Source organism: Silurus aristotelis (assembly GCF_946808225.1).
Source record: "Silurus aristotelis genome assembly, chromosome: 19".
NCBI classification, from domain to species: domain Eukaryota; kingdom Metazoa; phylum Chordata; class Actinopteri; order Siluriformes; family Siluridae; genus Silurus; species Silurus aristotelis.
In genome coordinates, this window is record NC_139592.1 from 21,481,717 (window position 1) to 21,493,883 (window position 12,167).

At 41.1% G+C, this 12,167-nt stretch overlaps 1 protein-coding gene across 1 annotated transcript; it reads left to right on the top strand.

Moving 5' to 3' along the window:
• The first annotated feature begins 2,928 nt into the window (after positions 1-2,928).
• Positions 2,929-11,803, top strand: LOC310742107 (uncharacterized protein). The gene is made up of 5 exons (XM_083570752.1): positions 2,929-3,292; positions 3,839-3,880; positions 6,867-7,119; positions 9,923-10,084; positions 10,368-11,803. Exons 3-5 carry the CDS (start codon positions 6,975-6,977, stop codon positions 11,627-11,629), a joined length of 1,569 nt encoding a protein of 522 aa, XP_083426878.1. The 5' UTR covers positions 2,929-3,292; positions 3,839-3,880; positions 6,867-6,974; the 3' UTR covers positions 11,630-11,803.
• The last annotated feature ends 364 nt before the right edge of the window (positions 11,804-12,167 follow it).

Consider the following 12,167-nt stretch of genomic DNA (forward strand, 5'->3'; position numbering starts at 1 on the left):
CTTACCTTGAATAGCGCAGATCAGCACAATGTCTCTCTGACCATGTTACACTCGGGGCTACTGAGTTTGTTTGAGGTTTCATTTGAAAACCAAATGTACGTATAAAGGAAATGCAAATGGTTTGTACTTAAGGATATTTAATCACTATAAACCTCACGAGGCAAATAACATGCACAGTTTGTTAATCTAATTTGTATATGCTTTATTTCTTAGCATTCTGACTGCGCTCCGAATTATATGTTAGAAATTTCTAGTATGAAATTACGCAAGGACAAATACAATCGTTTTCTTTTTCTTTTAAAAGTTTGTCTTTTATATCTGCAAATTTTTTGAAGTGCTGAGAAGTTTTTTGTGGTGTTTCTTGTGGTAATTAAGCTTAAAGAGAGACACTAGTAATGCAACTGCTATTTATAGCTGCTATAATGCAAGCAATCTCATTTCCACCAACTTGGCTCGCTGGCACTTCATAACGTTAAATGTAACTATACACTGACAAAGACTCGTTGTTCACTGATTCAGTGTATAATGTCAGAGTTGGAACTGGGAGAAAAGACTTCACATGCTTTTGTAAGAAAAATATTGCCATTTTACTGTGTTATTTTTTGCGCAAATTATATGAAAATGAAATCAATAAACAGTGCCAGCTGTTAGCTGATCAGTATGTCGGTCTTTCAGTGGTAATGGACTTTATTTTCACTTTTGATATATGAAAAAAATTGTTTTTTTTTAAAAGTTGTAGTAACCATACATTTTAATAATAATAATAATAGTAAAAATAATAATAACAATAATAATAATAACAACAATGATAATAATAATAATAATAATAATAATAATAATAATAATAATAATAAAATATTTAGACTCCTAAGTTACATTGAGACTGATTCTTGACAGTGGATAAATATATGTGAGCCACATAGGTGTTGAAATGATCATTGCTGTCATTTTAAATCACTGCCAACTCCCTTATTTTGCACTATATTTGCATCAGTGCAGGTAAAACAGTCAGTCAGGTGACCCTTCATCGTCCCCAAAATCATCGCTATTGAAACTGAATGAGAGAAAGGTTTACTGGACAACTGTTTTGTTGTTACTATTCGAATTTCCCCTGTATATATTAGTTTATTTTATACCCAGTGTAATGACTATAATAAATAGGAAGCCTATATTGGATATTTATATATTATTTCTATATTGGAAGAGCTTGTAGAGCTTAAGTTCTGTCAACTGGGTAACTTCAACTGAACCATCAGGGTTTGACTGAATTTGGCAGTGGACTACATTACCCATTAGAGCTGGCAGGAATTTTGTCTGCTCAGAGGCAGATGTGTGATCAACTAGTCATACCAAGCAGGTGCTATTTAGGATTACACAGTAATTAACTAAAACCGAAACAGCTGTGTTGGAGGCTTCAAACTGGGTGAGGAATAGCCAAACTCTGTTACTAAAGTGAAGTTGTGCAAGACGGTTTCATGTCACAGGTCACACACCATCGCAAGACCGAGCACAGCAACAAGACTGATAGTCCCACTGCACCAGCAAGGTTTCTCCCAGGCAAATATGTTCAAACAGACTGGGGTTTCAAGATGTGTCCTTCAAGGTGTTTTAAAGAAACACAGAAACAAGTAATATTGAGGTCTGTTGGTGGAGTGGATAGTCAAGGAAATTTAATGTACCCATGCTTACTTTCCTTCAATATGGGTAGATGTCCAGCAGTGCCATCAGAAACGTATTGGAGTACATTGAGACCATTTACTGTCTGAATAAGTCGAGCCACAAGTGGTCTTGGTCTTAAAGCCATACTGTACATCCAAGAGTCAAGTCAAGTCAAGTCAACTCCAATATAGAAACAAGGCTCAACTACACATGAAAATGTAGGAACGTGGGCAGCACGTGCTCTTGAGGCGTGTGTGTGTGTGTGTGTGTGTGTGTGTGTGTGTGTGTGTGTGTGTGTGTGTGTGTGTATGAATATACATGTATACAACACATCGAACACCAAAATAAATGGGTTACAGCAGCTGAAGATTACAGTGGAGTTCCCTTCTACAGGAGGCACTTCAATGCAATTAGGTTAAAACTTTGCTCCAACACTGATTTGCATGATGTATGCGTCACTGCTAGAGAAACAGCCGACCAAGCGGAAATAACTTCAAACAGCAACGTCCGAACTGAAACTTTGTTGACCCCTTCTATCCCCTACTGTAGGCTCCGTAAAATCCTTCTGTCTTTTCATATAATCCCAGATAGGCTCAATGATGTTGAGATCAGGGCACAGCATTCACAGCACTGCAACGTTACAGCCTTATTCCAAAATGGAATAAAAGTACTACCTCACTACCTTCATTAGTGATGTAACTGTAGCCCATGACCTTTAGTTCACAAAGACATTATAAGAGACCTGAACCTGAACAGATCTTATTCAGGAGGTGGTTTGTTCCCAGCACAGCAGTAACACTGAGGTGTTTGTAACGTGTAATCTGCAGCTGTGAGCGTACCATTCTTTGTAGTGTTACTCATCCTTACACCAGTGTCATTTTCACACTTTGCTGTTGGATGGATATTTTCAGTTTCACAGCAGGGACACAAGTTGGTTCACTCTCAGATAGTACTGAGGAGAGAGCCATCATGTCTGCTTGCTTCACAACCTTCAACACAAACGGTGTAACACGTGCTGCCAGATGATGCAGTGGATTAAAAAAGAAGCGAACAAAGGTGCAGATACATCATCCATAAATGTTTAGTATTGTAGTGTAGGGGATATGAACTCGTTCACTCAGTCAAGTGGTAAATTAGTAATGTTTTTTTTTTTTGTTTCCTCTATGTTTTTTTCACTCTGTGTGTTGTTGCTATGAGACGTGCAGCCTACCGCTTTGCCGCACTATGATTGGTTATCACGGCCGAGCCAATCAGCATGAAGCCCGCTTCCCATCCATGTAATCCTCTGTCCCGCAGTCTCTCTGTCCCCCTCCCCCCCCCCATCCCCCAACACCACCACCACTTTATATTATCAGCGAGGCCTTTCCGCCTCTTTCTTTCGTTTTTTTTTTTTACGCTTATCGCGTCGCAGGCGCTCCCGGTTTGGCCGTTAATCCGCCGCGAGCGCCATGTTAATGCAGACGCGGCGAGCAATGGCGCACCGGGACCATAGCGAGGCGCAAACACGGGAGGATGAAGAGACATGTAGGGATTAGAGACGCTCGGACGGCGCGGTTTTGAGAATCGGGTCGGAGAGGATCAGATCGGATTCTCGGAGCGGGTCGGAAAGGGCACTCGTGTCCTCGGCGGAACGGTGCGTAAATTTTGCGCGTCGCTAAAGACGCGTCGGTGCGTCCATCCATTTCTTTTCTTTTTTTTTTCTTCATGGCCTCGGAAATACTACAAGAAATATTTCTGCAGATTTGGGTTGGTCGTCATTTGCTTATTGTTATAGTCGCGCGCGCCTCTGATGGACGTGCGCTCTGTTGGATGATGATGGTGATGGTGATGGTGATGATGATGGTAGTGATGATGATAAAGACGGGCTCGCTCATTCTTTGCCTTCTTGTGACATTTGCACCACAGATCATCCGAACCAACAGTTCGTAGTAATAAAACATGGCTGCTTTATTGAGCTGCCCTTCACGTGAAATGAGCTGCACGTGCACACACGCGCGCACAAATCCTTCATGCAAATCTCCGGCTTAAAAATAACTATGCATAATGCATATGCACAAACCCGGACCCTTGCATAGTTATTATTATTATTATTTTAGTTTTGCATGATTATTTTTTGTTTTGCACCTTTTTTGCAGGCTGCAAGACCAAATTCTTCTTGTTTGTTCTGTTGTTCATGTAGATGGCTGTGGCCGAACGTGTCAAGAACAGCATCCTTCCCCAGGTAACTCTCTTTTTTTAAAGTACGGTATTGTGTGGTTTGTTTCTTATATCTGCGTCAGTTTGTGGGTCAACTTGCTGCATCAGCTCTGAGATTCCCAGGCTAGTAGATCACCAGATCACCCTGCTGATCTCTGCAGATTGAGCGAGCATTAAATCTTGGAGTGAATCAAGCATTTGCACGAGACTGTATGGCACAAAAATTTATAAATAAAAATCTGGAATTGTTCATGGTTTCATTTATTGCTTTATCACTTTTTCACACAATCTTCCATACGAAACCATTGTAAAACATATCTTCATGGAGCTGGCTTTGTGCACAGGGAACAGGTTCTGGTCTTCTAGTTCAGGTGAGGGGAAAATTCAATGTGAATTTCTTACTTGGATAAATAAAGTCATCTATCTATCTATCTATCTATCTATCTATCTATCTATCTATCTATCTATCTATCTATCTATCTATCTATCTATCTGCACAGTACATGCATGTCTATTTTTATGCACATGTCAGAAAAAAGAAAAAGCAGTGCATAAATGCTAAGATTTTGGATTTATTCTCACATCATAATTTACCAACATTAATAAAAGATAGTAGAATTGTATAAGTTGCAGAATGTCAACATCAAATGGATCTTTTAAAATCAGGATAAAATCAAAATAAGGAGGGAAACATTTAATACAAATGATATAAAGAAGTGTATCTCAGTATTAAGCAATACAAGGATGATGCATAAATATTCATAGATGTAAAAAATAAAAAAATAAAAAAGATTGTTTATGAGATTTGAACAGAATAATTGCTCTGCCTATAGTATCTGATGATCCTCCAGGTCTTCCTCAGGTATCTTCTAGTCGTAATGTCCTTACTGGACGGGTGGATTCTCTTCTCCACTGATGCGCAGGACAGATTTTTTTTTTGTTTTTTACAGTTACAGCGTAAAGTACAACTTAAGGATTCTGGAGTGCATACAGGTTGCCTGAAGTTGCAGATACACACTTGTGAAGTCTTTACTGCAGCTCTATCTATCTATCTATCTATCTATCTATCTATCTATCTATCTATCTATCTATCTATCTATCTATCTATCTATCTATCTATCTATCTATCTATCTATCTATCTATCTATCTATCTATCTATATCACAATGTTGCAGGTTTAGGCCAGGTATAAGTCAAAATACACAGTAATAGGAGGTGTATATAAATTAATTTATAGTCTATGAGTTAAAGAGGAGCAAAAGTAATTCTCCTTTTGAAATTCATATTTTTTCCTTCAAGTAAGACTTTTTTCCTTCATAAGGTTTCTGTAATATTGATCAAACAAAAGCATGAATTATTAAATATTATATTTATATAATTTATATATTATTAAATCTTGAATGTGGGCTGCTTCCAAAGCTACATACTACTAAGCTAAATACAGTATATGGACAAAGGTGCACTTTTTGAACATCCCATTTCACATTTAGTCTCAATCTGCTCCTATAATAACCGTCTGGGAAGATGTTCCATTAGATTTTGGAGTGTGCTTGTGGAGATTTGTGCTCCTTCAGATACAAGGGTGTTAATCAAGTCAGGTACTGATGTGGGTGAGGTGAGGAGGCGTGGAGTACATTCAGCATTTCACTTACTCCCAAAGGTGTCTTATAGTTGTGTTTCTAGCTCTATAGCAGGAGATCTTCCGCTTCAAACCATGTGAAACATAGCTTCATGGAGATGGCTTTGTCATTGTCATGCTGGAACAGGTTTGGGTCTCCTGGTTCAAATGAATGCAAACGTTAATGTCATTGGGTGCAATTGTATGTGTAAGATCTTTGGGGAAGAATCACAGATAGGTACTTTTAGCCATGTTATTACTCAATCCCACAATATGTTCTCCCATAAGAAGCATTACTATAACACAGAAATGGGGAGATCTTACATTCAACTACTTTAGTGAGCCTATAGCAGGACCTCTGCATCAAAAGACCTCCACTGTAGGCTTTAAATCTTGCTCCAAAACCAAATACTGTAGTAGGTCAACACTGTATTTCCAGATTCCAATGATACTATGTTATAGGTAACACATAGCTACAATATTGACATAGGAGTGGGACACAGGTTCCCATACTTGCTGCTTGAATTTTTCAGAAGGCTGATAGTTAGCTGTTTGGTTGAAGTGTACACATCTAGATGTTGCCAGGAGAACATCTAGAACCTACATGCAATCTAGAGATGTGACCAATTCAACAGATAATGTGTTCAGCAACTTTTAGTACACCATGGACCTGTTACATTTTGAAAATTTCCTCATCGACTGGCTGGTAGGGTGTGTGTGTGTGTGTGTGTGTGTGTGTGTGTGTGTGTGTGTGTGTGTGTGTGCATATATATACATTATGTCAATTTTGTCATGTGAAGTTGCCAGAAAGATTCTGGTTGAGACTACAAGTGTGATACAGTACAAGAGGGAGTTTTCTTTTTTTATATGCAGGCTAGAGCAAGATATGGAGCTTACGGGACAAACAAAGGCTGGTGCATCTACAGCCTTCATTGCAGCAGCTTAGTAGAATTATAACCAAACAAAATGTGTTTGAATATAGCATCAAATAAAGCGATGTAGCTGAAGCAGAGTTGAAAACTTTCTTCATTCAAAGCATAGTGATATGGTTACATTTAGTAAAGTAAAAGTAAGATGACTCCAGGAAAAAGCCACATTCACTTGATATTTAAATTAAAATACAGATACTTGGTGCCCTAATCACATCTACTGTAAGATAAATAATTATGCAAAATTCTGCGTCAATGTTTCTCTACACAAAAAAATCATTACCATTTTATTTATGACTCCGATCAGAGAAAAAAGGTGGAATAAATGCTAAAAATAGTATTTGGCTCGGCTTGTATAACCTATCATAACATTTCAAAAACACATTTACATAAAAAAAAAAAACATGAGCATGGAGACTATTTGTGAGATCGTTGTGAAACTAAAGAGTCCTCTTGTCTCTCAGACGTCCTGATTGCAAGAAGGAGGCTCATCAGCCACTGTTGCCACGGCAGCTGTCGTGGAGGAAGAGAAGGAGCGGCTGTTGCGGTGGCGTCACGCTCTGCTGGAGGGGATGGAGTACCACAGCACGGGAACCCTGCCGCTCCTGGGCAGCCCGCGCTACTGTCCCGGTGCCAACAGTGCCAGCGGGTATCTCTGCCAAACAGGCCACTGCTGCGGGGAGACCGGCTGCTGCACCTATTACTACGAGCTGTGGTGTGAGTTCAGTTTATATTTACACTTCACACCTATTTGACACAGCGAACAGACAATGCCAGTCGACGAGGCTCCCAGACGGAGTCCATATTTTCACCAGACGTCCTTTCTCGCTAAACACGGACGTATTTGAAAATGTACCAGGAGGATATTTTCGTGGGTAAATACGTCAACGCATAAATAACAGTAATGCTCAGATTAGATTTGGACGTGCTTTAATAGGAGTCAGCCTACTCAAATTCTGTCATTGCTTATTTTCATTAGAGTTCACGGAAATGTAAAAAAAAGTTCATGTGACACATTTAAGCTATTTTAATAACAAAGCCGCAATCGGCCCACTCTTAATGAGTGCTTCTATTTATTCCGAGTGAAAAGGCCTTCCATCATCCAGCTTTCATTTACAGCATATTCCTCGTCAAAAGTGACACATTGTCTGGAAAAAATCCACCCTAAATGACTTGAATGTTAATCTCCACAATCAAACTTTAACAGCGTCAAGGTTGAAATGTGTAGTTTTATCTTGTTGCATTGACATTTCTTTTTACCTTCCTATATTACCCACAGTGTTCGACTTACTGCAGCTTGTGGTGCTGTAGGATTCTGGGATTCATGAACATTTTGCTTGTCACTACTCGATTCATACCAGAAACACGATTTGTAAATCGCAAATGCATCTACTTTCTGTCTGAAGTATGTTGAAACAATTTGCAGCAGTTTCTGGTATTAATAATACTGTTTTTTGTTAGGTTTTTTATATTAAACTTAAAACGATACACAACAATGCCTGGTGGAATAAAAAAGAAACAGTTACATATAATAAAATATGTAATATGTAAATATTAATAATAATTTTAACCACCGGTGACTCTCTTGATGTTAATACAATTAATACAATTACAATATACATATCAAATTTAATAAAAAGAAAAATTGTATTCAATTGTTTAGACCCTATTTTGGGGAATACAGATGTTTGTTGGTGTGCATGTTCATTACATTTAATAATTCATTTTCTAAAGATATGTTTTACTTGACTGTTATTTTAGTCTACTATAGTTATTTATTTATTCATTCATTCAATTCATTTATTCAATTAATTCCTTCCATCCTCCATTCATTTATTCACTCCTCGGGATTGTCAGGAATGTCTCCTTTTTAACAGAATTCTTGAATGTAAAAGGGTTGGCAATGACAGGAAATGGCAGCATTTTCGCACATGCACAGTAGAAATCGTGTTTCTGTTACGGATTGAGTAGTGACATTGCTCAAACAGTTTCGCCTCCAAAGCCTCAACCCATGGATTCATAGCCTGGAATGTAATTGTCTTGTATAGCTGCATTGCAGTCATTAGGTCTTTCACCTCATCGTTCTCCCATTAAAAGCCATTGTAACAGTGCCAGTGATATGGGCTGCAGCGAAGTAAAGAATGCACATTTGTAAGAAATAGTGCGATCTTCCTGGCCAAACAAGTTAGCTAACATTTTCTAATAGTAACTCACAGTACACAAGTACAACAGCTCAGCGAGAATGTCCCAGCGAGCCTGCTAAGATACTCTCTTAGTTCGCGATGCAAACATTTTGTTAACACAACATTAAACTAATTGGTGTGATTGGGCAGAGAACATGTTAATTCGATCCTGATACCTTTTCAATCCATGAGCTGTGTTGTGTTGTGTACTTCAGATTAAGCGTATCAGGTTATGAGCTAGAAAGCAAAAGAGCACTTGTTAGGAAACGGGGGTCAGAGGGCAGCCATGATATAGGGGACTTGGCAATAGCTTGGCAATATCAGAACTTGAACCCCAACCCATCCAGTCAGTAACTATAGACCTTAATCACTGAGCTACCACTTTTCTGTTACTGATGCTAGCATAGTGCTTGGGCAAATAAAATATAAACATGGTGGTTAGCTTGATAAATAGTACGAAAGACGAATTATCAGTTTGTTGGGCAGGCAGTAAGATACTGTTTTTTATTGCAAGATGTTCAGGAAAATCAGGAAAACCTTAAACTATAAAGGCGCATAAACAATGCAGAAAGGCTTTGCACAAAGCACTGGTTACAAAGCGCTGGACTGGAGACTCCTGCCAAAAAAAAAAACATAAAGTTTGAAGAAAGCTGCCACTCTTGGGTTCTTGAGCAAGGCCCTTAACCCTCTATGCTCCGGGGGTCCCTTACAAGGGAAATATCAAGGTCCGTGACGTCGGTGTGACGTGGGGCCGCCTTCCCGTGGGCTCACCACCTGCAGGAGGGACTGTAAGGGACGGTGCTGTGTGGATTGGGCAGCAGTCGAAGGCGGGGGCCTGCTTAGACTGCAGCCCCCGCGACCCGAATTACGGATAAGCGGTAGAAAATGAATGAATGAATGAAAAAGTTTGAAGAAATCAGGTCTTTTGTTCTACAATCCATTACATACAATACATACAACTACTGGTCATTTTTACACTTACAGTAGATTAGGTCAAGAGTACACCATTAAAGTCCCTGGTAGTTGTAACAATAGATATATACCCTATTAGAAGTGTTTTGTATTAGAATATTATCAAACTTATAGTTGATTTTAACAAAATATTTGCAAGGAAAAAGTTGGTACTAATAGTATATCTGGATCCCGAGGTGATGGCAGGAAACCTGTACATACATAACTCGGTTACGGCACTGGAAATGGTGAATTCTGTGGCGAATATAATCACTTTAGAAACTAATTAGCAGAAATTAGCAGAATGCAGTTTGGGGGCTTCGGTTTTCCTGTCAGGGTATGTTATATCTGCTGTTTGTATGTATGTGTGTGCGTGTGTGTTGCAGGGTTTTGGCTCTTATGGAGTGTATTGATCCTGTTCAGCTGCTGCTGTGCGTATCGGCATCGCCAGGCTAAACAGAGAGTGCAGCAGCAGCAGAGACAGCGAGAGATCAACCTAATGGCCTACCATGGAGCCTGCAGCTACCCGTCCTCCATGCTGGACCTCAGTACACACTCTTTTCTTTCTCATTCGCTTCTCTTGGGCTCTGTCTCAAAGGCTAGATGTCATCTCTAACTAGTCATTGCTAAATTCCTGACTGGGCATTTATTTTTTATACATAAATTGATTTTGGTTCCAGAATAAGCATCTATGTTTGCAAACAATTTCATGTGGATACCAAAAATCAAACCACCCAAACTCTGGCATTTGGGACATATGCATCACATTGCCTGTCTTTGCTTACTTCCAGTCAGTGATGCTAGACATCACCTTTCTTGTTTAATTTGCAGGTTTCCTTGCGTCACTCAAACTGCCATCCTATGAGGAAGTAGCAGCACAGCCCAGCACCCCACCCCCTCCCTACAGCTCGGTGGCTTACCCGCGAGGCTTAGCCCACCCAGGTCCAAGTCACATGCTGTCCTCGCAGAGCTCTGACAACTACACCAGCTGCTCCTGCGACTCCTGCTGCCCGTCTTCCCCCTGTAGCTCCTCCCCTTCCTCCGCCCAGCTCACAGACGAAACTGACACAAGCCACACTTCTACGCCATCTCACAGCGAAGCAGTACACATCAACTCCGGACATGCCGCAGAGCGCCACCTTGAGACTCTTTCGACGCCGCCTCTTAATGACCCTTTCCCCACTTCCTCGGCAGGAATGATGGTGGACTTGCCAGATTCTGGCCCCCTAGACTGCAATGGCAACAGGACTGTTAAAACAGTCACTCATCCGACAGTTAGCAACAACAACGGGATCAGTGATGCTGAAGAAAGTGCTAACTCAAACAAAACCTGTAACGTGACTCAAACTAGTAACTCGAATGACGTTCATAACTGCAGCATCAATGAAAGCACTAATGTACCTCAGAGTAACAATGATATTAGCAGCAAGGGTCGAACGTCCAACCTCAGTCCTACCAGAGACGATAAAACCACAGACTTCGTCGACCTCTTTAATCCACCCAGCAATATTATTCAAAACACTCAAAAATCGTATCCCCCAATCGCCATCCCGTCATCCTCTCCTCCATCCTGTTCCCCCTTGTCGCCATCCTCTCCTTCTCTCCCTCCACCTTTATCCCCAATCTCTGATCCACTAGGCGCTATCTCCGAGCAGCAGACCTCTCCTGTGCAGTGGGTGGAGCCAATGCAGACACACAATTCAACCCCTTACCGACATTCCAAACCTGCATCTTTTTCACCTGACTTTCTGGAGCCGGAGCGGCGCGATTCGGCGGTCTGCGACCTTGATGTGGACCAAACGCACTTTCAGCAGCGACGCCTTACCGGAGACTCTGGGATTGAGGTTTGCCGTTGCCGGATCAACCACGAGGGGGAGGAAGAGGAAGAGGAGGAGGAAGATGATGAGGAAGAGGACGAGAGAAATCGTTTAGAGGACAAGCCCAGTCCTGTGACAAGCAATGATTTTCACGACAGTGCCGACTGCTCCATCCGTGCCCAGCTGTCCCCTTCCGAGCTCGGGGACACGTGCGGGTCGGGCACCACCACTCCGGTGCACAGCGACGCGGTTGTTATAGCCATGGAAACTGTTTGACTGACAGGCAGGCTGTTGAAATCCGGGGCACGTGAGCCGTGCGTCAGTGGTGCCGAGAGAGCCTTCGGCTACGCAAAAGGGGATTGCCATTTAGTCCGAGTTCTAAACTAGGCGTGCTGTTGCATTAGGACTGACGTCGTAGGGTGGTGAAAACGTGAAACTCTTACTTAATAGCATAGCATAGGAAGGTCTCTCCAGCTCTTCCTCGTCCTCTTTCTCCCTCTCATTGTCTCTTTGTCTGTCGTAGGATAAATGTCCTCGGTTCTCCAGCGCTTAAGAAGAAGCCTGTTTTGTGCCGACAGAGAAAGACTGATGTTTGAGCCACACACTCGGGCCTAATCCACACACTTACTCACACACACACACACACACACACACACACACACACACACACACACACACACACACACACACACACATACACACACACACACACACACATACACACACACTCATGTACACTGAAACAAAGTAAACTTTGTGTATGACACTATCTGGGACGGAGACATGGTGGTCCCTTTGTGAACACTTCTGTACT

What these genes read in the sequence shown, in the direction of transcription:
- LOC310742107 (XM_083570752.1), top strand. Translation starts at nt 6,975, where the DNA reads ATGGAGTACCACAGCACGGGAACCCTGCCGCTCCTGGGCAGCCCGCGC. An exon ending in CTATTACTACGAGCTGTGGT is followed by an intron (nt 7,120 to 9,922) that starts GTGAGTTCAGTT and finishes TGTGTGTTGCAG; the next exon opens with GGTTTTGGCTCTTATGGAGT. An exon ending in GTCCTCCATGCTGGACCTCA is followed by an intron (nt 10,085 to 10,367) that starts GTACACACTCTT and finishes TTTAATTTGCAG; the next exon opens with GTTTCCTTGCGTCACTCAAA.